We start from the raw sequence: 26,046 nt of genomic DNA, 5'->3' as shown, positions 1-26,046 counted from the left end.
GTTTCTGCCGTAAAGCAGTAATGCGTGGTTTGAAGGGTGGGGCAGCCGTTGTAACTATACTTGAGACCTTAGAATTTATATCTCAAGGTGGGTGGCGCATTTACGTTGTGGATGTCTATGGGCTCCAGTAACCACTTAACACTAGGTGGGCTGTGAGCTCGTCCACCCATCTAAGTAATAAATAAAAAACGTTGTGTTATTTAAGAATTACAGTGTAATAAAGGACATTATTGTATGCTTGAAACTTGAAATTTTTGTCTTTGTAATCGTGGCAGCTCATGCGAATGAGTTCAAAAAATCATGCATTTTAATTTTTTTCTGAATCAAATGATGAGAAATTTTCTCACCGAACCAAATTCAAGAACATTCAAGATGACTAAGGACTTGCAGCCTATAAGAGACGTACTGGTCATTTCTTAACTGATAATTTAAAAGAGAATAGGGTGGTAAAATCGAAACAACTACTGAAGCGGTACGCAAAGGAAGGTCATAGAAAAATTTTGTTTACGGGTGAGAAAATTTTTACAATTGAGCAACATTTTAACAAACCAAATGACCGTATTTATGCTCAAAGCTCTCAGGAAGTTTCGCAATTAGTCGACAGAGTGCAACGTGGGCCCTATCCGACTTCAGTGATGGTTTGGTGGGGTATTAGCTATGAAGGAGTGACTGGGCCATACTTTTGTGATGAAGGTATCAAAACATCGGCACAAGTGTATCAATATACCATTCTTGAGAAGGTAGTGAAGCCCCTTAACAACACCATGTTCAAAAATCAAGAATGGTCCTTCCAGCAAGACTCGGCGCCAGGTCATAAAGCTCGGTCTACGCAGTCTTGTTTGGTAACGAACGTTTCGGACTTCATCAGAGCTGAAGACTGGCCGTCGTCTAGTCCAGATCTTAATCCGCTGGATTATGATCAGTTTTAGAGAGTACGTCTTGCTCTAAACGCCATGATAATTTGGAGTCCCTAAAACAATCCGTACGATTGGCAGTGAAAAATTTTCCCATGGAAAGAGTACCTGCTTCTATTGATAACTGGCCCCAACGTTTAAAGGACTGTATTGCAGCCAATGGAGACCACTTCGAATAAGCTTTTTATACTTTAAATTGTTTTATATTTATGTATTGAACTAACACAGTGTAAAAGTAATGTTATTTGCAATAGATTTTTTTTTTAATTGTAACAGTATTTATGGCCAGACTAAGTATATCCACAGACAGGGCTGGAGAAACTGTAGAAGACTCAGAAGGTTACCACACGTACGAACTGAGTTGAGCTATGAACAAACTTTGAAACCAGCCGGATCGCCAACGATTTGCATGGCGGTTTTAAAATAGACATACTTAAGGCTATAGACGAAAAAAGTATAGACAAACGCATACTTGGTCGTATGTCTATCACCTTTTATACGAAGCATATAATAATATGAAGAGCAAAAACAAGTTTACCAGTGGACATATCGTTGATATAAAGGAGTAATCCCTAAAAACTTCAGTAAGCAATCATTATTGATTGAAGTTTATGGTAGTTATTTAGTTTGGGGATATAACTTATTTTTCATAAACTTAGCAACCTATTTTTGCTCAGTCATTTTCTTATCGGTTATGAAAAATGAATCGTAATTTTCAGTAATTTAAAGTAATGAAATAGAGTACAGCTGGTACTATTATGTCTGATCTTGACTATCGTGTTAGACATCTTGCTTCGTATCGAGTAGTATCGATCGAGCTCTTGTGCTGAACAAAAAAAATTCCGATCTTGACATTGACATTACATGACAGTGAACTGAAATGTCAAATTAATCGTACTTCTGACATTAAATTTAGGTTATAAAATGATAAAGGTTTCGCAATCGCTCACGGGATGTTATGTAGTAATATCAAACACATGAGAATAACTAAATCGATGCAGAACGAAGTCCGATATCTGTCAATACGTTATAACATCACAATCTATTTTCAAAAGATGCGTCTGCCGCGGGCAGGACAATTTTCTCATTAAAAGGTTTTGTGTACCTGAAAATATGTCCCGTTTCAGGATATTTAAAGACATTGGTGTGTATAGATTGTGGAATGTGTGGACTCGTAGCTATTTTTTGAGTCATATGGTTAAGCGGTGTCGGCGGGATCGAAGTGTGAGAGATGTTCTTCAATGTTTTCGTCAAACATTCTTGAGGCCACGAAGGACCTTGCTCCTCTCTGCCACGGCTGCATACCATCGAGGAGACGACGAGACACCAGATAGTTGCGAGAACAGCATATCCGATGAAGATTTGGAGGTAACTTTATTGAATAACAATTCGATAATAATACCCATCTTGTAAATGTCAAGGGCGAAAAAGTCGTTGGTAAATATAGGGTAAACAATTATTTATATAAATAAAACATAATAGTATTCTGAACGCAAACCCAAATTGTAACATATAATTATCATTTCATTACATGTTATCGTTATGGTAGTAACGTTGAGGCATCTTGACACTGAGATTGGGTTCCTGATGTTTCTCCATGAGGCAACTGGCTGACTTCCTCTAGGAAGCAAGTTGATGCTTGGAAGATCTCTGCCATCCACATACAAAATGAACTAGGCTTAGGGACACAGTTTTACAGGGGACTGTTATTATATTGAGTCTTAGATTTGGTTGTATATTCTTATAAGATAATTATAAAATTATTTATTAGATTATGATGATTATGAATTTTATAAGAAGGTTATGAATTACATTAATAACATTAAGCTAAAGTTTGTGTTATAAAAAATAAAATAAAAATTATAACAAGATTACCTCTGTTATTATAAAAAATTGTATATATTATACATAAATTCATAATCATGCAAATACTCATTGATAGCTTGGTCCCAAATACGGCATTGTTGTTAGGCGAAAGTCTGGACCAGCATGTGCCAGTGATAACATGAGATGTGGTCTCTGATAATGGACCTTATCAGATGGCTCAAAGTCATTCAATAAGCAATAGAGAAGGATCTACTGCTCTGAGTTTCCCTGCTAACTTTAAATAAGGTGGCGGCTGTGCATTGCTAAAAGTAGGGTGGTAATGTCTCCCACGAGGCTGTGCAGGGCCAGTTATTGTAGCGAACCTTGGAGAGGCCTATGTCCAGCAGTGCATATCTGTAGGCTAGAAAAAAATATGTTCTGTGAAAACTTACTATTGTACATGTGGATGAGAGGTCTTTGAGAACCATCCAGGGAGTAATTAATGCATATTGTTATACTGGCAGCCACAATAGTAACCCACTGGAGAAGCCACCTAGTAGAACAGTGGCCACTCCCATGCAATCAACAACTCATGAATCAACTTAAATACAGCAAGAAATGTTTATGCACAAGCTGATAATGAGGTTTACTTTGAATCTGCTTAATCTTTGCCACACATTCAGGGACATTGTAATAAACTTCAAGGGCATCTTGTTTTAAACTTATTTTTGAGACAAAGGAATTTTTATCATAATATGAGGATTGGCAGATAAGCTCACGACCTCGATCAGGTAAAATGGTCATTGTTAACATAAGTCCATTGACATCATTACAACTGAATAGCTTTGTTCACCTTGACCAGCTTTGTGACCAGATAAGACTGCATACTCTACAATCACAGCACATCATCAATGCAAGAGTGTCTGGAAATCAGTGCTGTTTACGTTTGTGAATAGTGTGATTTTCATATCCAATAGAAACTTGTAGTTTTTATCAAGGAATAAAATAAAAATAAATATCCTAGCCTTTTAAAATATCTTAAAAATTGACAGTAAAAGTGGCTATTTTTTTTCTTCCGTGCAAATTATCGCATTATCTAAATTTTAGAATAAAAATTTCAAGTTGATAAAAATGACTGATTCCCTGATTTTGGCTTGGCCCTAATGGTATAGTACGCTAGGCCCATTGGTGAGTCGAAAAGGGCTCAATGTGTTAAGATTTGTTTTATAACTCATTGATGTGTATGGTATGTGCTATCTATACTAATATTTAAATCTACAGTGGTCTTTATGGATGTTCCATTATAACTACTGAACCATGCATCTGATTGACTGAAAACTTGGTATCCATGTAGAACACGCACTTAATGGATAGGCTAATATTTATATGAGTGTTGGACTCCCTAATAATCTATCTATAACTAGTCACGTCATAAGTATTGTCACACAGTAAAAACTTTTCTTTTAGAATGCTGGCCACAAAAAAGTTTATTGGATTCGAATTTCGAATTGTTCATGAAAATAAAAATGTATACTTTTAGAATTTTACTCATTTTTAAATATGGAGTGGACGCTTAAAGAAGACCGTGTTGCAGTTATTGCGTTGCATCGTTGCGGTTACGCGCCAATTCAAATTTTTAACATACTGAAAATTTTTGAATATAACCAAAAGATTTGTTTATCGTACCATCAAACGATACAATGAAGACTCTAGTGTAGATGACAGGTCAAGAAGTGGTCGCCCTCGGTCTGTTAGGACTCCAGCAGTGATAAAAGCTGTGAAGGCGCGAATTCAAAGAAATCCCAAACGTAAGCAGAAACTGTTGGCCCTTCAGATGGGGTTAAGCAGAACCACGGTGAAAAGGGTGTTAAATGAAGACTTAGGGCTTCGGGCATATCGAAGAAAAACAGGACATCGTTTGAATGCTCGTCTAATGGACCTGAGACTGAAGAGATGCCGCGCTTTGTTGAAGCGGTACGCGGGAAATTCTTTTTTCGGATGAAAAAATTTTTACCGTAGAAGAGAGCTACAACAAATAAAATGATAAGGTGTACGCACACAGTAGTGAAGAAGCGAGCAACCGTATTCCGCGTGTCCAACGAGGTCATTTTCCATCCTCGCTCATGGTATGGTTGGGAGTTTCTTATTGGGGCTTAACAGAGGTACATTTTTGTGAGAAAGGTGTAAAAACGAATGCAGTTGTGTATCAAAATAGAGTCCTGACGAACCTTGTGAAACCTGTTTCTCATACCATGTTCAATAACAGGCACTGGGTATTCCAACAAGATTCGGCACCAGCTCATAGAGCGAAGAGCACACAAGACTGGTTGGCGGCGCGTGAAATCGACTTCATCCGGCACGAAGACTGGCCCTCCTCCAGTCCAGATTTGAATCCGTTAGATTACAAGATATGGCAACACTTGGAGGAAAAGGCGTGCTCAAAGCCTCATCCCAATTTGGAGTCACTCAAGACATCCTTGATTAAGGCAGCCGCCGATATTGACATGGAGCTCGTTCGTGCTGCGATAGACGACTGGCCGCACAGATTGAAGGCCTGTATTCAAAATCACGGAGGTCATTTTGAATAAATTTTAGTGTCATAAGAATCTATGTTTTGTTAAGTTCATTTTGGTATATGAATGGTTACATAATGAATAAACTTGTTTCAATTATTTTACATTAAACATGTGACAGAATTTATGACCTGACTAGGTATATATAAAATTAATTGCTGTTCGTTAGTCTCTCTAAAACTCGAGAACGGCTGGACCGATTTGGCTAATTTTGGTCTTGAATTATTTGTGAAAGTCCAAAAAAGGTTTTAAAGGTAGATAAATATCAAAATGCTCGGAATTAAATATAAATAACTTTTTTTTCCTTTGATGTGCCCCCCGTGGGACGGATTCCTTTTGTTTGTTTTAAGTTTATATTATACAAAAGTTTAGGTCTTTTATTTATCGATTGAGGCGCTACGAAGTCTGCCGGGTCAGCTAGTAATGACAATAAATAATAATGTTAACTTTAAATGCGTAGCGATGTGGGCGAGTACGCCTAGTTGTGCATAAAAGCGTTGGATGAAATCAAAATGAGAATAATCTGTGCAGGCATTAATAACTGAACTGGACGGAATCGAGGAGCTCTCGCGGAGGACGTTGTTCTGCGTCGGCTGCGGCTGTCGTCTTGTCATCGACAAGAAACACCCGGGCATTCAGTATTGCGTGTGAGTGATTAACAGTAAAAATTTATAGTTTAAAAAAAAACTCACAAAATATTATGTTTTTATAGAAAATCCAACTAAAAAAAGGAAAATAAATCTTAATAAATTTGAATTAAAAATAGTGTAAAAAAATATTATTTTATTGTAAAAAAGCGTGGGGTGCATGGTATCAGTAGTTATAAATATTTTATGAACAGATATGAGTAGAAGGGTTATTTTGATAATATCCTGAAAAGCATTTTCTATTCTTTAGTTGGATTTTCTATCGGTAGGTAGCGGCTTGGCTCTGCCCCTGGCATTGCTGAAGTCCATGGGCGACGGTAACCACTCACTATCACGTGGGCCGTATGCTCGTCTGCCTACAAGGGTAATAAAAAAAAACTATAAAAGCGAAATTTTGTTAGTTTTTTTAAACTATTATTTATTTTTCATTTTTTAGTTGAATTCCAATTTTTCAAAATTTTTTTTTCAATTCTTTATTGTTGTTGAGTTGTCATCGGGTCCTTAATAAGTATACCAAATTTCTAGTTAAGTCGACGTTTTGTAGGGGTTCAAAATCATGTTCAAAGATTCCGTTACATACTAACATACATACGTACATACATCTGAAGTTAATAAAAGCGTATTAAAAAACCAAGTGTTTGCAAAACGCGGCTTTTTGACAGTTCTTTTTTTTTCCCTGCCTATTCTAGTAACCTCGAAGTGTTATTCTAGGTTAGCCGAATTAGTGGGTGAGCTCACGGGGCTCAAACCTGATCACGTTGCTAACACGAACCCTAGCAAGACCCCTGTTCCCCAGAATGTACCACCGGATCAGAAACGCGATCCACTGAGATGATCTGGCGAGAAACTCAGTAGGCTTTTGACAGTTCGCAACTAGACTTTACTTCCGCAAAATGTTTAGTTAAGGCACGGAATATTACCTATTATCTAACCTTGTCAGAGACGAGTAAAAATTTTTAAAACACAAGGCTACAAAAATATGAGGCCGTCGCGTCGGCGCAAAAGTGGCCTAAGCTTATAGTTTTATGGAGCAATCAGGTTTAAGTTTTAATGAATTTGAATTTGAGTAGGCAAAAAAACAATACGCTCAAAAATAATGTTTGCAAAGCCCTCTGTTATCTATGGGTGAAACTATGGATTGGCAGGTTTTACATCAAAATTTATTAAATTTTAAATAAATTGCAATATACATAATTATAAGCATGATTATGAAAAATTGTGGGTTAGACCACTTTTGCGCTGATGGCCTCATATATGTTTAAGAAAAGGGGTCTCTGAATAAATTTCAATTGAGCTTTATCTATATTTGGCTGTTTTGGTTGATAAGGCTGTCGACTACTGGTATAATATAAACCATGGTCTAGGCATGGTTATATCGAGGTATGAAAATCTATTTGGTTTAAACGACATTTTTTGCAACTTTACAGGACAACTATTTAAAGTTTAAAAATCGGAAAAGGTATCATAGCAAAAAAGTTCTTCAGCTATTTGAGTAGAATACACTTAATTGAAGTTCAATTAAAAACATTACACTGTTGATGCTAATACCAAAGGAAACGCACCTTTTAAATATTTAAAAATCTATACTAATATTATAAAGAGGAAAGATTTGTTTGTTTGTTTGTATTGAATAGGCTCCGAAACTACTGAAGCGATTTGAAAAATTCTTTACAGCTGATAATGGTTTTAATCTTTTTTGAAAAAATTAGGGATCCTTATTAATAAAACTCCAATAATGTAACCCAAGGTGTAAAAAAATTACGCAAAATATTCTTTAAATCGCGTGCCCTGCGAAAACTATTGATGATAGAATAAAATAATGTACTAGGACTTTGTAGAACACATTATTATTTACAAAAAGTGTCACGACAGCATATGTCTAACTATTATAGTTATGCCGCAATAAGAGTTATTTTATTTTGAAAAATAAAACAACGTCAACTGTCGTTGAAATTTTTGTTAAAGACCCAAGCGGACTCGGAGTGAGCCGCTAGTGTAATTATAAAGATAAATGTCGGATATTAAGCGAAATTTCGCTAAAACCAAATAGACTACCCTCTATTTTTCTATAAAGATTATTTCTAGAATTTCGCGCTTAATTTCATTGAGATTAAACCGTAAAAGCAGTTAGTTCTCTAATTGTAAATAAGCATCGTTCGAACATTGCAGTTGCAAGGATGCTCAGACGAGCCTCGAGTCGGACGGCTGGAGCCCGTTTATGGAGGCCGATGACGTCATCATCTGGCGTAAGGAGTACAAGCCCGGCCAAGGACTATACGCGTACAAAGGTACATTCGATAAAGCGTCTTATGGATTATACACGTAGAGGGCCAGTGGCCTTGTGGACGTCGTTGTGTTTTTTATGGCTTAGATGGGTGGACGAGCTCACATCCCATCTGGTGTTAAGCGGTTACTGGAGCCCATAGACATCTACGACGTAAATGCGCCACCCACCTTGAGATACAAGTTCTAAGGTCTCAAGTATAGTTACAACGGCTGCCCAGCCCTTTAAACCGAAACGCATTACTGCTTCACGGCTGAAATAGGCAGGACGGTGGTACCTACCCGCGCGGACTCACAAGTGGTCCTACCACCAGTATAGTACAAAACCTGTGCCTTACCGTTCAGACTGGAACGTGTTACTACTTCACGGCATTAATAAGCTTACACTGTGTGAGGAGACCACTGATTACCAAAACATGAAAAGCCTAAAGACGGCGGCACATATTTATTGAGAAGTAATTAAATGTTTAGCAATTATAAAATTAGGTGAGCCACCAAAAAACAGCAATGATTATTTCATTGCTGTTTTTTGGTCGGTATACAAAGATTTTGTTTGCAATAAAAAAAATCAGGCACCAAATTTTATTAAACAGGAGCAGATCTTTGCAGCTTATATAATTTAATATGCTGTACAAAAACGATTACAGCCATCCAGAATGACATAAATTGCTGACTGATTTTGAAATGTTTGCTGGCCATGAATTGCTGATCAATTAGCTATTTCTGCTCACAGATTATAATATTCTACGCACAGAAATACAAATACTATGCTAACCATTTAAATAACACCCATATTTATTTACTAAAATTAACAATTAATTTAGTTTTAGCGAGTTCATGTTTCGTAAGCCCGCAATGTAAAGCGAAGCAGCTGTGCCCCTCCGAGTTCGTTGACCCGTCGGCTGCTTCATTGTTTGCATTTAACTGCGCGCTTATCAAAAACCCAATCATATATCATATATTAAGGTTATTAAACCTTAACTCTGAATTCGAACTTTGCAACATGATGATTTTTAATTTTCTATAACACTTATATTATGTAGGTATCGCGTGTGATGAGTCAGATTTAATAAACAATCTCACCGTTATCTTTTTCGAGACGAAAACGGATCTCTTAAAAAGTTATTACGCGATATGATATAAAGGATCCGTTTTTTTACCATTTACACATCTTTTTTTCCTACCGAAGCTGATAGCCTTGAGAGGCTATGTTAGCGTAACCGGGCGAGTAGGTGAGCTCGCGGGGCTCAAACCTGACGTTATTGCTAACACGAGCCCTAGCAAGAGCCGTGCTTCGCAGAATATAGCACCGGATCGGAAACGCGACCCACTGGGAAGATCCGGCGAGAAACTCAGTGGGATGTGTCTGTGGGTCAATTTACCTGTCGAGCCCTTCGTCGCAAGCGACGTATTCGAAGCTGTGTATAGACTTGTTATATATAAAAACGGTCGTTTTCTTTAAGGTCTATGAGGTCTCTAACGCACTGTAAAGAAGTCCAATCTTGCATCGAAAAGGCCTCTTATGCACTGGCTGAAACTCCTTTAAAAATACTACTGCAGTAGGTACCACCGCCCTGCCTATTTCTGTCGTGAAGCAGTAACGCGTTTCGGTTTGAACGGGTGGGTTGTGGTGTAAAAACTGAGGTTTGGAACTCATTTCTCAAGGTGGGTGGCGGCATTTACATTGTAGATGTCTATGGGCTCCGGTAAGCACACCAGGTGGGCTGTGAGCTCATCCGTTCATTTATGCAATAAAAAATGTATTAATGAACATAATAATATTTTCCTTGGTAACGGATAAGATAAGAACACATACTTGAAATGAGATATCGTCTTTTCGCATTAAAAGTGTACAATTTCCAAAAATATTCGAAATTTAGTTAATATGTGTAAACATTTGGTATCACCAGTATTTTTCTCATAAATACTGTCAAAAGAGCGTAGTTTACTTTTAGTTTTTTTTAGTTTACCTGTATTTTGACTACTATTAACATAATTAATACGTCATAATTTTATCTTACTTTAAAATACAGATAATGTAACTGGTATAAAAAAAGAAATGTTGCAAAGATGATAATATTAAAAACTAGCTGTACCCGTCCGTTTCGCTGGTCATTTAAAATCTATATATTAATACGTGAAGCAAAAACTTTGTATCCCTTTTTACGAAAATTGCGCGGACGGAGGAGTATGAAATTTTCCACACTTATAGAGAATATAGAGAAGAAGTGCACAATGCTAATATTTTTTTTAAATAATGTATAAAAGATACATTAAATCAATAAAGAAAACATTACACACACTACACACCATGTATTTGACGCACACACGTATGCATACTATTTATTGTCAAACTTTTGTTCTTGACGTCTGTTGTCAAATTGAGATTAAATATTGTCTGTCTTTGTTAAGATTTTTTTATAGTGTAGTCTTGGCGAAATTTGTGATTATAGAAGTATAAAATACAATCATAATAGTGTACAAACTTACAATTCCAATTGATTATAGTCGAATTTCGACTACTGCGGGACCTCTAGTTAACATTATTATTTCTCACCCCAACAAAGATTCTCATCATTAACGCCCCAGCAACTGGTGTAGGGAGTCCAACACTCATATAAATATTAGTCTATTCATTATGCACATGTATGTATTTTCTACATGGATACCAAGTTTCAAGTCAATCGGATGCATGGTTCAGTAGTTATAACGGAACATCCGTAAAAACCACTGTAGATTTATATAGTAGTATAGATATCACATTTTAAACCTTTAAAACACTCCTGTAAAATTAGTAAGTTTTGAGATTATACAGTTTTAATGCGAGAAGACGATGTAAGTCTGGGTGTTTTTTCGTCTTACCGCTCTGCTTGAAGAGTTGCTCCATTGCAGTGTACGGCAGGTACAGGGAAGTGAGGGCCGAGGACTTCGCTGCCGTTCAAGTCGACGGCGCCTACCGGACAGTCTGGGACACGGCCGTCGCGTCGCTGTCGGTGGTCGAGAGGGACGCGAACGGAGTCCCCGGCCAGGCCGTGCTCCACTGGGAGGTCCTGTGGCCGGTCAGTGCAATACTACTATACTATACTTTACTGGTGGTAGGACCTCTTGTGTGTTCGCGCGGGTAGGTACCACCACCCCGCTTATTTCTGCCGTGAAGCAGTAATGCGTTTCGGTTTGAAGGGTGGGGCAGCCGTTGTAACTATACTTGAGACCTTAGAACTTATATCTCAACTTATATCTCAGTAACCACTTAACACCAGGTAACCTGTGAGCTCGTCCACACATCTAAGCAATAAAAAAAATTCTAACTTACTATCTGCCGGTCATCTCCCGCAGGCTCGCGCAGACCCTGTGTGCGAGACCCATGAAACGCCCCTTACTTTTACGAATCTTCATGTTTCAATGTATTTCTGAAGTGAAACTTCTATAACGATTGCAAACTGGATGAAACGAAAAAATAAGTCCATAGAGACACGAACACATAAATGTATAGGATTCAGCCGGCGAGAGAATGAGATAGAATACATTATACGTGAAGTTAAAATATCAATTCACAGAGGGCGCTACCTCATACTATAAAAGATGATGTACAATTATTTCTGCTGCACGTAAATTCAACAATTCCTGAATCGCGGTGACGAGATGTTACACAGTTGATAGATGTTCTCGTATTTCTCTTGCCAATCACTCTTACCTGGTGTAGGGATACCGTGACCATGCAGGCGATTCCCGCAGGGTGAGGCTGCTCCATTGCACTGCGGAGTGGTTGACCCCTACGATGTTTTTTCTTAAAAGTTTATTTTTTGATATTGCTTAGATTAGGTGGACGAGCTCACAGCTAGACTTGCGCAAAACATCACTTGCCAATGTAATGTGATATGACATCACTTTTACAGACAGGTGATATTACTCGAAAACATTACACATCACTCTTAACATTACTCGGTGCGTTCAATAGATACTGTGACGACGAATACATTGTATCTATAGTAATCTATACACCCGAATCATTACTTAAGTGATGTGTTCATACACATCACATTAGTTAAGTAATGATTCGGGTGTGTCATTACAGTAGTGTATTACAATACAAAGTATGAACTTTGTATTGTATTGTATTGTATTGTAATACACTGTTAAATTACTTGACAGAGATTGACTTACTTAATAATATAATAATTTTATTTTTTACTTAATATAATTTATTGCGGGATGAACGGATTTCATATGGCGACTTAGATTGCAAATTGAGCTCGACAATAATGTTAATATACGAGAGCAGTAGATGCATTGTTTCGGTGCGGTCTCCTCAAAGTGCATCCAAAGAGGACTGTACTTTCATTTAGACGCCGTTCTTTCTTTCACTTATTAAACACGCATTAAAACAAATAATAAAACTATTTTCAAACAAGTGCTTAAGTAATTCAAACACAAAAATTAATATGAAATATTACTAAACAATTACGAGCGACTAGCGATTTTACAAAAGTTGCGAATTAAAAATTAAGTAACTACTTGCGGGGAACTACTGGCTGGCCGCATGAAAAATATAAACACAAATACCTATATTAAAATTCAGACGTACCATAGGTATAAAAATGTACCTAGCGGCCAGGGCATACGGTTCAAAATCACTAGGAATAATTCCGTGTCGCTTGCTCATTTATTTTGGTCGATCGGTCTGTCTCGCTCGCTCGGTTCCGTTCGTGTAATATGCAACATTACACGACAAAGAAAGAAACATGTTGGGTGATAGTGTGATGTTTGTTTCCTTCGCGTAATGTGTGATGTTGCATTACATCGTAGAGTAATATTACCGGAGTAATATCACTCGCATTACTTACACATGTCTACTCACAGCCCACCTGGTGTTAAGTGGTTAGTGGAGCCCATAGACATCTACGACGTAAATGTGCCACCCACCTTGAGATATCAGTTCTAAGGTCTCAGTATAGTTACAACGGCTACCCCACCCTTCAAACCGAAACGCATTACTTCTTCACGGCAGAAATAAGCAGGGTAGTGGTACCTACCCGCGCGGACTCACAAGAGGTCCTACCGCCAGTAAAGTTTCAGTTCTATCGTGTGTGACTTGCACACACACACTTTTTTGTTTTGGCACCGCACACTCCGCACACGGGGACTGCGCGACCCTAGTCTCCCTTCAGAAACGTTATTCAATTATCCGAATTCCACAGAGATTGTTCGCGAATCGTGATTACGTATACATACGTAGGCACAAGGAGTTCGATGTTAAATCGAAAAGTGATCCTCATAAAGAAGTTATATTTAACGAGGAGATTAAGAAGAGACTGTCCAGTGATGAAAGGACGAGCGTCCACTCGAACGCCAAGAGGAGGGCGCTGGAGGCCGAGAAATTCGTGACTAGAACGAAACCCAGGATCGAAAACAATAAGGTATGTCGTTTTAGGATGGTGGTCTTTGAAAAAAAAGGGTGCGTGTAAGAAGTTATACTTTATTTTTATTAAATTTATTTCTTTCTTTTTTTGATATTAAATAATTAATAATAAATATTTAACGTTAATAATTTAATAATATTTAGTATGAATTATATTAAATAATAATTTTGTCATTTTTATATTACTAAAAAATTAATGCTAATAACACTTTTTTTTACGAGTGTACATGCGCGAAAGTTCTTGCGGCTATATTCAGACTCGCCAAGTTACGTCGGTCGTATTGTAATGAGCGATTTAGTGGGCAACTTCATTCTGTTAATTTTGTGTCACGGTGCGCGCGCATCGTAACATTTCACTCTCATCAAATTTTCATAACGCGCCTAAAGAAGTATAACTTCAAAACTGTAATACATAATTCAAAATCATTTATTTCAACTTAGATATCAGTATATGAGTAACACACTTGTTGAATGTCCTGAGAATAACCGGCGAAACAAACTCAGCGGGTTTTTTGTTGTTTTTTCTCAAAAAAAAATTTTTTTTTTAATTAACTAAAATATTTACAATATACGAAAAAACAAGTCAAAAAATACAATTAAAATAATAATAATAGTAATAATGAAAAATGAAAAGGCCAGGAGCGAACGCCTCATTCCCACGTAGTGCCATCTAGTAAATAATCCTTAACTTTATAATATGTCTTGTTGCACAAACGTTCCTTGACAGTTTTCTTAAATCTATGAACAGGTAGTAATTGAACGTTTTGTGGGATCTTGTTGAAAAAAAGTAAAGCGCTGATGTGAGAACACTGGTGGTAGGACGTCATGTGAGTTCACGCGGGTAGGTACCACCGCCCTGCCTATTTCTGCCGTGAAACAGTAACGCGTTTCGGTTTGAACGGGTGGGTTGTGGTGTAAAAACTGAGGTTTAGAACTCATGTCTCAAGGTGAGTGGCGGCATTTACGTTGTAGATGTCTATGGGCTCCGGTAACCACTCAACACCAGGTGGGCCGCGAACTCGTCCACCCAACTAAGCAATACAAAACAAAATCTTGAGTTCCTGAAGCAGTAGATATTGATTATTTACTAGTGGAGAGCGTCTAATGCGCCCGCACGGGTAGGCACCATCAATCCGTCCGGTTTAAAGTGTGAGGCAACCGTTCTGCTATACAATTGAGACTTGGTACTCGCGTCTCAAGGCGGGTGATGGCATTATGTTGGTGATGCCAAAGGACTCTATAAACCAGCAGGGGGACCGTGAGCCTGAGTGATAAAAGCAACAAAAATTTTCTAATTCCTTCATTAACACATTCATTGAAAATGCCTCCCCAATTCTTGATCAGGTCTACATAATAGTGTCGAAGTCCTGCGAGCATCCCAACGTACCGGAAACCAAGAATGCCATCAGGGTCTCCGAGTACTGGAGTCACATGGTCATCAAGACACTGAACGGAGTCGACCAGGTAAGTCTTGTCCGGTAAAAATATGACATATGTAACTGGTGGTAGGACCTCTTGTGAGTCCGCGCGGGTAGGTACCACCTCCCCGCCTATTTCCGCCGTGAAGCAGTAATGCGTTTCGGTTTGAAGTTTGTGGCAGCTGTTTTAACTGTACTGAGACCTTAGAATTTATATCTCAACTTGGTTGGTGGCATTTACGTTATAGATGTCATGATCCATTAACGGTGCTTTTAGGCACCACAAGCACCGGTCACCGTCCTCGTCGAACCCGTCGCTTGCGACGAAGGGCGACGAGCGAATTAACCCATAGACACGCCCACTGAGTTTCTCGCCGGATCTTCTCAGTGGGTCGCGTTTCCAATCCGGTGCCAGATTCTGCGAAGCACTGCTCTTGCTAAGGTCAGTGTTAGCAACTCTCCGGTTGAGCCCCGCGAGCTCACCTACAAACGTTAGGGTGAAACTGAAATAGCCTCTCAAGGCTATCAGCATAGGTAGAAAAAAAAATAGATGTCTGTGGGCTCCAGTAACCACTTAACACTATATAGACCGTGAACTCGTCCACACATCGAAGTCGCTTGAACCAAATAACCTTTCACCCCTCGATGTGTACAGTATTCCTCGTACACGAAGGCTTGATTTGTTATGTTGACCGCAGACAGGGATGGAGTTTGTGTTGACGTATTATGACGAGCCAGCTGTGGGCGGGTTGCCCACAGGGGTGGCGACGTGGGCCACGGGGCGGGCGGCTCCCGCATACCTGCAGAGGATGAGGACGGCCGCGATGAATTACAGAGAGCGCACCGCCGTGGAGGATCAGCAGGTACGGTAAACATTGATAGATGAACTCCATATGTGCTAGACTTAGCTCCCACAGACACAGCCCACTGAGTTTCTCGCCGGATCTTCTCAGTGGGTCGCGTTTCCGATCCGGTGGTAGATTCTGCGAAGCACTACTCTTGCTAGGGTTCGTGTTAGCAACGTCGTCAGGTTTGAGCCCCGTGAGCTCACCTACTAGTTAAGGTTACGCTGGAATAGCCTCTCAAGGCTACCACCAGCTTAGGTAGGAAAAAAAAAGTGATTTCGTTCAAGTTCAATTTGTCAGTTCTTGTTTTATCCTACCTAAGCTGATAGGCTTGAGAGGCTATGTCAGCGTAATCGGGCGAGTAGGTGAGCTCGCGGGGCTCAAACTTGACGTTGTTACTGTTGGCTGTTAGTGTTTCGTGCGACAGAGATGACGCTATACGAAGCCGAGAATAGCCGATTGTCTCTTTCTAAAGAACGATATGTGATATTGCTGGGTGCTTGCTGTATTCGAATATTCAGATAAATGATTGTGAGGTTGAAAGTCAATTAACACTCTGATGTTGTTGTCTCTCTATTGGTCTGGTGCTCCATCGCATTCATGCAAACCGGAATATAAATATATTAAAAACGGTATAAAAATAATTTAATATTGAAATAAAGTGATAGTGCAGTTTTCATTAAAATTAAAATAAGACTTGACTTAAAGGTTACCAGGTCATAAAACCCTTTAAATAAAAAGCATCCATGCCTTCAATTGGTGGTAGGACCTCTAGTGAGTTCGCGCGGATAGGTACCACTGCGCTGCCTATTTCTGCCGTGAAGCAGTAATGCGTTTCGATTTGAAGGGTGGGGCAGCCGTTGTAACTATACTTGAGACCCTAGAACTTATATCTCAAGGTGGGTGACGGCATTTACGTCGTAGATGCCTATGGGCCCCAGTAACCACTTAACACCAGGTGGGCTGTGAGCTCGTCTGCCACCCTGAAGACATGACCTTTAGCAGCACCGAGCAATGATTGATCGAGCCCCGACGGTCTGGTCGGGATATGGAATTTCCAATCGGTGGGACTGTCTGCAGTCACGGGAAGCCTCCTTCCACCGGGGGCTTCGAGTAAGGAAATTTTTCTTTTCAGGATCTCCCGGACTTCGTTCCGGGCAAAGTCTCGAACGTAATCGTCGAGAAGGAGCCTCAAGTCAACGAAGAAGACATGGAGGTTAGGTTTTTTTTTACACGCTTTATATTAGCTTCACTTGTATGTATGTTTGTATCTTTGTAACCGACTCCTTTAGACGTGATTTTGACCCACTTTAAGCGGCCAGATTTCATTCAAACTTTGTAGATTTATCGAGGACCGATGACAATACACTAATATATTTTTTAATACGCTTTTATTAGCTTGAGACGTATGTATGTTAGTATGTAACGGAATCTTTGAACATGATTTTGACCCCCATCAAAACGTCGGATTAACTCGAAATCTGGTATACTTATTAAGGACCCGATGAAAATTCGATATTAAAAAAATGAAAAAAATATATTGAAAAAATTTAAATTCAACTAAAATATGAAAAATCAATAATATTTTTAAAAAAAATCAAACCTTTTATCCTTTTATAGAAAAACTAACTAAAAAAAATATAATAGAAAATAAATTTTAGTAAATTTGAATTAAAAATAGTGTAAGAAAAAAATATTTTATTGTAAAAAAAGCGTGGGGTGCATGGTATCAGTAGTTATAAATATTTTATGAACAGATATGAGTAGAAGGGTTATTTTGATAATATCCTGAAAAGCACCCCACGCTTTTTTACAATAAAATCATTTTTTTTACTAAATTTAATTCAAATTTATTAAAATTTGTTTTCTATTTTTTAGTTGGATTTTCTATAAAAGCGTATTTTGTTAGTTTTTTTAAACTATTATTTATTTATTGCTTATATGTACGGACGAGCTCACGGCCCACTTGGTGTTAAGTGGTTACTGGAGTCCATAGACACTTACAACGTAAATGCGCCACACACCTTGACAACGGCTGCCCCACCCTTCAAACCGAAACGCATTACTGCTTCACGACAGAAATACTTAGGGTACCTACCAGCGCGGCCTCACAAGAGATCCTACCACCATTAAGCCACGAGAACCTTCAAACTGCTTGTAATGGTTTAGCCAGGAGATAATAAACAAAACGAAATTGTGTATTCCTTATAGTCATCGAAACAAGGTCCAGAATTGAATGGAAACAAGGAGACGAAAACCCGAGATCAGAGCACACAGACCGACCCACCCGATGCTAAGTCGAGAATTAATGCGGACAAGCCGAGTGGACCTCGTGTTAGTAAGGTGAGCGATAAATTTTAATGTTTAAAACGATTGATGTCTATAGGACACTACTGATAATTCTTTATACATACTACTGATTATGAAGTCGTCGTGGCCTAAAGGATAAGAAGTCGGGTGCATTCGTGTTGAAGCGATGCGCCGGTGTTCGAATCTCAGGCGGATACCAATTTTTCTAATGAAATACGTACTCAACAAATGTTCACGATTGGCTTACACGGTGAAGGAGTAACATCGTGTAATAAAAATCAAACTCGCAAAATTACTGCGTAATTACTGGTGGTAGGACCTCTTGTGAGTCCGCACGGGTAGGTACCACCGCCCTGCCTATTTCTGCCGTGAAGCAGTAATGCGTTTCGGTTTGAAGGGTGGGGCAGCCGTTGTAACTATACTTGAGACATTAGAACTTATATCTCAAGGTGGGTGGCGCTTTTACGTCGTATATGTCTATGGGCTCCAGTAACCACTTCACACCAGATGGGCTGTGAGCTCGTAGACTCTTCTAAGCAATAAAAAAAACATACTAAATCGCAAGTACTACACAACATATTTTTTTACCACTGAATACTTGTCTAATACACCAACACCTATTATTGTCTTTTTGCATGGACTTTTCGACAAGCTTACGGTCCGTCTGGTGTTAAGCGGCTACGGTAGTATTAACTTCAATATCGAGGGTGAAAGGTTAGGTGGGTTTAAACGACATTTATCTTTGTAATTAAAGGTCCGTTTTATTTGGTATCAGCATCAATAGTTCGATGTTTTTAATTGGACTTCAATTAAATTTACTCCATTCAAAGAGGTGAAGAAGTTTTTTGTTGATATGATATTTTTTCCAAATTTCAAACTTTAAATGGCTCTCGTGTAAAGTTGCAAAAATGTCAATTAGACAAAAAAGCCTTTCACCTCTCGATATATTTTACTAGAGGCAGTGCGTTGGAGTGTAGGGCCAGTTCGAGACTAGTTCAGTGATTCCATAATTCTCTCATATTCCAACTATTTTGTATGTAAAACACTACGGTTGGCAAAACAAAAAAAAAATTGAATTTTAATACGAAATTTATTGCCATTGTAGGCAGACGAACATACGGCCCATCTGATGGTGAATGGTCACCGTTGCTCATAAGTAATGCCCAGGGACAGAGACGGCTAGTCCTACTAATTGTACCGTTGGAAAAACAATCTTCAATACATGTTGATGCTTGCCACTCTTTGTAACGATGTGTTGGTATTTTATACTTTCGATGGTATTTAATGGAATTGAAATTAAAGGTTTTAAATTATAGGCCGTGCAAACATCCACGGAACAAGATGGCGATCGGTCGGATGACGAGACATCTGTTAGCTGGTGGCGCTATCTATATCCCCTGTACTACTTCGTTTAGTTAAATTAAATAATAGAGCAAAAAAATTCCGACTTTATAGACGCGAAAATAGAAACGATTTTCGTTTAAAATCGATTTGACCAGTGGCTCTCAAATTATAATATTATTATGTAATACCTAATTAATATATCGCACCTTTAGAATTAAAGAGATCAATTTCGGAATTTTTTGTGTTTCGACTTTAATTTTAAAAAAATGGACCTATAACGACCCCTTTCAGTGACTCTTAATAATCAAATGACCAAAAGTGGCTTGTAAAGAGACAAACTTATCTGTCGGTCTCTTTCATTCCGTCCCCTTCCTCTACATCTGCCTACGACCGCCCTGCCTATTTCTACCGTGAAGCAGTAATGCGTTTCGGTCTGAAGGGTGGGGCAGCCGTTGTAACTATACTGAGATCTTAGAACTTATATATGAAGGTGGGTGGCGCATTTACGTTGTAGATGTCTATGGGCTCCAGTAACCACTTAACACCAGATGGGCTGTGAGCTCGTCCATCCATCTAAGCAATAAAAAAATTCGATGTTTTTCAATAAAACACATTTTTTGGGTTGGGTCTCTATAATTTGAAAGGTGCGATATAATACCAATTTTTTTTTAAATGTTTTTGTCGTTTAGACGGCAGTGATCCACGAGGATGATCATACATAGTCAATAATTAATTATAAGCGATAAAACAATTGATTTTGGTAAATAAAATTTATTTGCTTCAAACGTCACGCCACAGATGTTTTGATTACCAAAAAAAAAAAATTGGCCAACCCCGTGGAATGGCGGGTCATGTGCTGTTACAAGTTTTTTTTTTTATTTTTTTTTATTGCGTAGATGGGTGGACGAGCTCACAGCCCACCTGATGTTAAGTGGTTACTGGAGCCCATAGACATCTACAACGTAGACGCGCCACCCTCCTTGAGATACAAGTTCTAAAATCTCAGTATAGTTACAACGGCTACCCCACCCTTCAAACCGAAACGCATTACTGCTTCACGGCAGAAATAAGCAGGGCGGTGGTACCTATCCGCGCGGACTCACAAGAGGTCCTACCCACCAGTAATTACGCAAATTATAATTTTGCGGGTTTGATTTTTATTACACGATGTTATTCCTTCACCGTGGAAGTCAATCGTGAACATGTGTTGAGTACATATTTCATTAGAAAAATTGGTACCCGCCTACGGGATTCGAACACCGGTGCATCGCTTCAACACGAATGCACCGGACGTCTTATCCTTTAGGCCACGACGACAAAAGTTAAAGTTTGTTACTGGCGCGTCTTGTGAGTCCGCGCGGGTAAGCACCAACCCCCTGCCTAATTCTGCCGCGAAGCAGTAGATAATGCGTTAGAGCACTCGGTGTACGATAAAACTAACGTCTACATTGTAGATGTCGATGATGTTGATGTTAAAAAACTCGCACTAAGCCCAGAGTAGCAGATCCATTGCAACGCGTCATAGAGAGAGACTTTTTTGTCTTGCTTCTTTAGTTGTTTTAATTACTGGGCTACTATAACTATACATATATGTATGTGTGATTTAAAATCCGTGTAGTGGTTTTTGCGTGAAAGACTAAGAATTACCCGTCCTCGCAAACCCGCATTTATAAAAATATGACGATATTACGATTCAACATGATCAGCGCAAAATTCTTAAAAAAAATTTTTGGTAATTAGAACAATAATAATTTATTTAATCATCTGGAATTCATTGTTATTCGATGGGCTATAATATCTGAATATGTTTTTTTTTGTATAAAAGAAAAAGAAAAAAAAATTTATTCATAATACGATTATGAATTTGTGTAAAAATCGTGTGTCGTCTAGGCATACACGAGCTTTACGAAGACGATAAAACCAATAAACTGATATAAAATAGATGTAACGTAACGTATTCTTGATTGAAATGTTAGAGTTACAGTTAGACAAATATGTACATAGTACATAGATAGATATAAGAAATGTTTTCCTTCTAAGAAACGGTTGTTAGTATTTAAAATAATTTAGCAGAAAGAACTCGATCGATATTGAATCGTTCTAAGAACAGATTTGAGTAGTTAAGGCTTTAATTCGCTTGTGTTTTTTTTTGTGACGAAATTCCGTCAGATTTAATTGGCTAATATCTAATAGACTATTAATTCGTGAACAACAGCTGAACCCTCTACGGATAGCTCATGCCTGTACGTGTATTGCGACGTGGAGCTTATTCTGCCAGTGACGTCATCGTAATAGCGGAAGCGCGTGTTCGTCATCAATTCGTTGCCCAAAAAAGTGTAGCATAAAAATTCGTTATCGTATGACGTCACGTCATTAAGAATGATTTCGTGAGACTGGCGAGACGGAGTGGTGAGACGAATACTCCCTTTAAAAGGTACACAAAAACGACATGTATTTTTTTATGTTTATTTGATATGTTAACATTATCTATATCAAATATTTCGTTATCATAAATTAATTATGAACATAATTGAGTTATTTCAGTTAAACTACACATTAAGTATGTACGTTATTATATTTGTAATAATTAAATAAAGAAATACCAAATAATATTTGTATGTATGTAAATGTTTATTGAAAAATGAATTTGAATGAAAATTGAATGGAAATATTAATTTTAATCGTTGGTATTATGGTACGCGGGCGAGAGTAGGTACCGACACATTTTTTAAATTCTTATTTACATACTATACGAATACATTTACTTCTTCGTCTTTTATCTTTCGTGAAATTTGAGCTGTCTAATAGTCATGATGGATCGAAGGAACAAATGTTTCAAGAAGTCTCAGAATATGAATGAAGTTTTACAAAAATATAATAGTTAAGATAACGCTGTCTTTGTCTTCTTTTGTTTCCCTTGAGGATCGATGCACGTCACACCACATCCAAAGATGTATGATTCTATGAAAGGTACAGGTTCGTTTGCATAGAATATTATTTAAATTGATATGGACTCTCTTATACTAGTGGTGGGACGTCTTGTGAGTCCCCAGGGGTTAGGTACCATTACCCTATCTATTTCTGCCGTGAAGCAGTAATGCGTTTCGGTTTGAAGGGTGAGCCAGCCGTTGTACTGTAAAACTGTCACTTAGAACTCATGTCTCGAGGTGAGTATTTACGTTGTAGATGTCTATGGGCTCCGGTAACCACTTAATACCTGGTGGGCCGTGAGCTCGTCCACCCATTTAAACAATAAATAAAAATCAATTATTGAATCAAAAATAAATCAGACAAACACTTCTAATATACATATAGCCATAATAAATAATTACTAATTTTTAATGCACAAAGACTTTGAGAATACCTCGCACAATATTAATACGACCGGGGAGGTAGATTATTATTGAAAACTAAAAGAAACGAACATAAATATGTTTTTTTTTACATATATACCGTTTTTGTAACGATGTAATAAATGAAGTAAAAAAATATTGTTTTAATGTTATAGATTGTTGATATATTATAATTATTAGATACTTAGTTTAGAATTGTAATGAATCGCTATAACGTATGCAAATCTGTTGACGTAGTTTTTACTATACTAAAGATGTCCGATGGCCCTGAAACTACAATACTTTAAGACATTTTTTTTTGTATGGAAACTAGCGACATCTTGTAGCGGATGCCCCTAAACTTATAGGTTGTTAAAGTTAAGGCATTTAATAATTATCGTATAACAAAACACAGAACATTAAATATTAATAATAAATCATACAAGTATTTATTTGTTATAGACAAATTGATAAATTTATATCGATTTCTGATTTCTGAAAATTTACAAAATTCTTCATAAAAAAATAAAAGATAAGATAGGTAATATGTTACTGCCATCTACAGGAGCAATGAGAAACTAATCGAAGCGAAGTCATCTAGTGGCCGACGCCCGTAAACATTTTTGTTGAGTGTTTGAGTTGCTGGTCTATAACTAATTTATGTGTATGGGCATCATACGATGCGATACGATGATTATACGATAATTTTATACAATAGGTCCAGTGTTCTATCGACAGTTTCAAGTTGTATCGAAACACTGAAATATACCTAGTCAGGTCATAAATTCTGTCACATGTTTAATGTAAAATAATTGAAACAAGTTTATTCATTATGTAACCATTCATATACCAAAATGAACTTAACAAAACATAGATTCTTATGACACTAAAGTTTATTCAAAATGACCTCCGTGATTTTAAATACAGGCCTTCAATCTGCGCGGCCAGTCGTCTATCGCAGCACGAACAAGGTCCACGTCAATATCGGCGGCTGCCTTAATCAAGGGTGTCTTGAGTGACTCCAAATTGGGATGAGGCTTTGAGCACGCCTTTTCCTCCAAGTGTTGCCATATCTTGTAATCTAACGGATTCAAATCTGGACTGGAGGAGGGCCAGTCTTCGTGCCGGATGAAGTCGATTTCACGCGCCGCCAGCCAGTCTTGTGTGCTCTTCGCTCTATGAGCTGGCCCGAATCTTGTTGGAATACCCAGTGCCTGTTATTGAACATGGTATGAGAAACAGGTTCCACAAGGTTCGTCAGGACTGTATTTTGATACACAACTGCATTCGTTTTTACACCTTTCTCACAAAAATGTACCTCTGTTAAGCCCCAATAAGAAACTCCCAACCATACCATGAGCGAGGATGGAAAATGACCTCGTTGGACACGCGGAATACAGTTGCTCGCTTCTTCACTACTGTGTGCGTACACCTTATCATTTTGTTTGTTGTAGCTCTCTTCTACGGTAAAAATTTTTTCATCCAAAAAAAGAATTTCCCGATATTTTTTTCCCGCGTACCGCTTCAACAAAGCGCGGCATCTCTTCAGTCTCAGGTCCATTAGACGAGCATTCAAACGATGTCCTGTTTTTCTTCGATATGCCCGAAGCCCTAAGTCTTCATTTAACACCCTTTTCACCGTGGTTCTGCTTAACCCCATCTGAAGGGCCAACAGTTTCTGCTTACGTTTGGGATTTCTTTGAATTCGCGCCTTCACAGCTTTTATCCCTGCTGGAGTCCTAACAGACCGAGGGCGACCACTTCTTGACCTGTCATCTACACTAGAGTCTTCATTGTATCGTTTGATGGTACGATAAACGAATCTTTTGGTTACATTCAAATTTTTCAGTATGTTAAAAATTTGAATTGGCGCGTAACCGCAACGATGCAACGCAATAACTGCAACACGGTCTTCTTTAGGCGTCCACTCCATATTTAAAAATGAGTGAAAATTCTAAAAGTATACATTTTTATTTTCATGAACAATTCGAAATTCGAATTCAATAAACTTTTTTGTGGCCAGCATTCTAAAAGAAAAGTTTTTACTGTGTGACAATACTTATGACCTGACTAGTTATATATATATATATCGAAGGGTGAAAGGTTATTTTGGTTTAAGCGACACTTTTGCAACTTTACAGGAGAGCCATTTAAAGAATAAAATTTGGAAAAAAAAAATGTAACCCAAAAGCTTGCTCAGATCTTTTAATGGAGTAAAATGAATTAAAGTTCGATTAAAAACATGGAACTGTTGTTGCTAATCACTACATAGTATAAAACAAAGTCGCTTTCTCTGTCCCTATGTATGCTTAAAGGCTTCGTGAAACAGAACGCGTAATTAGCGCGCGTCAGAGCGCTAAACTGACAGCGCTATGACGCCGAGATGTGTTGTACTACTATGGTAACATACCGTCAAACAGAGCGCCAGCGCTATGGCGCTTCTGTTTGACGAAGCTTTAAATCTTTAAAATCTTTAAAACTACGCGACGGATTTTGATGCGGTTTTTTTTAATAGATAGAGTGATTGAAGAGGAAGGTTTATATGTGTAATATCATCCATTAAATAGTGGAGAATTCAATAATAAATTACAGTTTCCGAAGCGAAGCGAGGGCGGGTCGCTAATACCAAACAAATTGGACCTTTAATTACAAAGATAAATGGCGCTTAAATCAAATACGTAGAACCTCGACATTATTTTATAATGACGGCAGATAAGTTCGTTTTTTTTTTCTTATATTTGGTAACAAACAAATAGAGATGTAAAAAAAGTGTATAAGTATGTATTTTTTAAATTATATTTAAGCGATTTTGTTTATACATAAATAGTATGTAATGTAAATAATGTAGTGTATTTGTTATGAAATGAAATTGTAAGTAATATACGATTTTAAAAGTTAATTTGTGTTTTATTTGAAGAGGAAATTAAAAGATGGTATTGGCTCGTGGACGTTCCGTTTAGCGTTTTTATGACTTATTTTTTGTTTTTATCAATTTGCTTAGGATCTCGTTCATGAAAAAAAATCGAGAGTAAATTGTCCGGTCGCGTTTCCGATCCGGTGGTAGATTCTGCGAAGCACGGCTCTTGCTAGGGTTCATGTTAGCAACGTCGTCAGGTTTGAGCCCCGTGACCTCACCTACTAGTTAAGGCGACGTT

At 38.0% G+C, this 26,046-nt stretch overlaps 1 protein-coding gene across 3 annotated transcripts; it reads left to right on the top strand.

Annotated features, from left to right (window-relative positions):
* Positions 1-1,813: 1,813 nt before the first annotated feature.
* LOC114247116 (uncharacterized) lies at positions 1,814-25,790 on the top strand. 3 transcript variants are annotated; one of them, XM_028179977.2, is made up of 10 exons: positions 1,814-2,282; positions 5,825-5,940; positions 8,110-8,228; positions 11,116-11,282; positions 13,422-13,640; positions 14,987-15,106; positions 15,759-15,923; positions 17,041-17,121; positions 18,117-18,248; positions 19,532-25,790. In XM_028179977.2, exons 1-10 carry the CDS (start codon positions 2,028-2,030, stop codon positions 19,628-19,630), a joined length of 1,473 nt encoding a protein of 490 aa, XP_028035778.2. In that variant the 5' UTR covers positions 1,814-2,027; the 3' UTR covers positions 19,631-25,790. The 3 variants fall into 3 exon arrangements, with proteins under 3 accessions (XP_028035778.2, XP_089594079.1, XP_089594078.1); XM_089737953.1 differs by lacking the exon at positions 1,814-2,282 and adding an exon at positions 3,634-3,886; XM_089737952.1 differs by lacking the exon at positions 1,814-2,282 and adding an exon at positions 3,877-3,966.
* Positions 25,791-26,046: the final 256 nt, after the last annotated feature.

The sequence above is a fragment of the Bombyx mandarina genome, chromosome 24 (assembly GCF_030267445.1).
Source record: "Bombyx mandarina strain Sakado chromosome 24, ASM3026744v2".
Lineage (NCBI taxonomy): Eukaryota > Metazoa > Arthropoda > Insecta > Lepidoptera > Bombycidae > Bombyx > Bombyx mandarina.
This window is presented reverse-complemented; position numbering and strand designations above follow the sequence as displayed.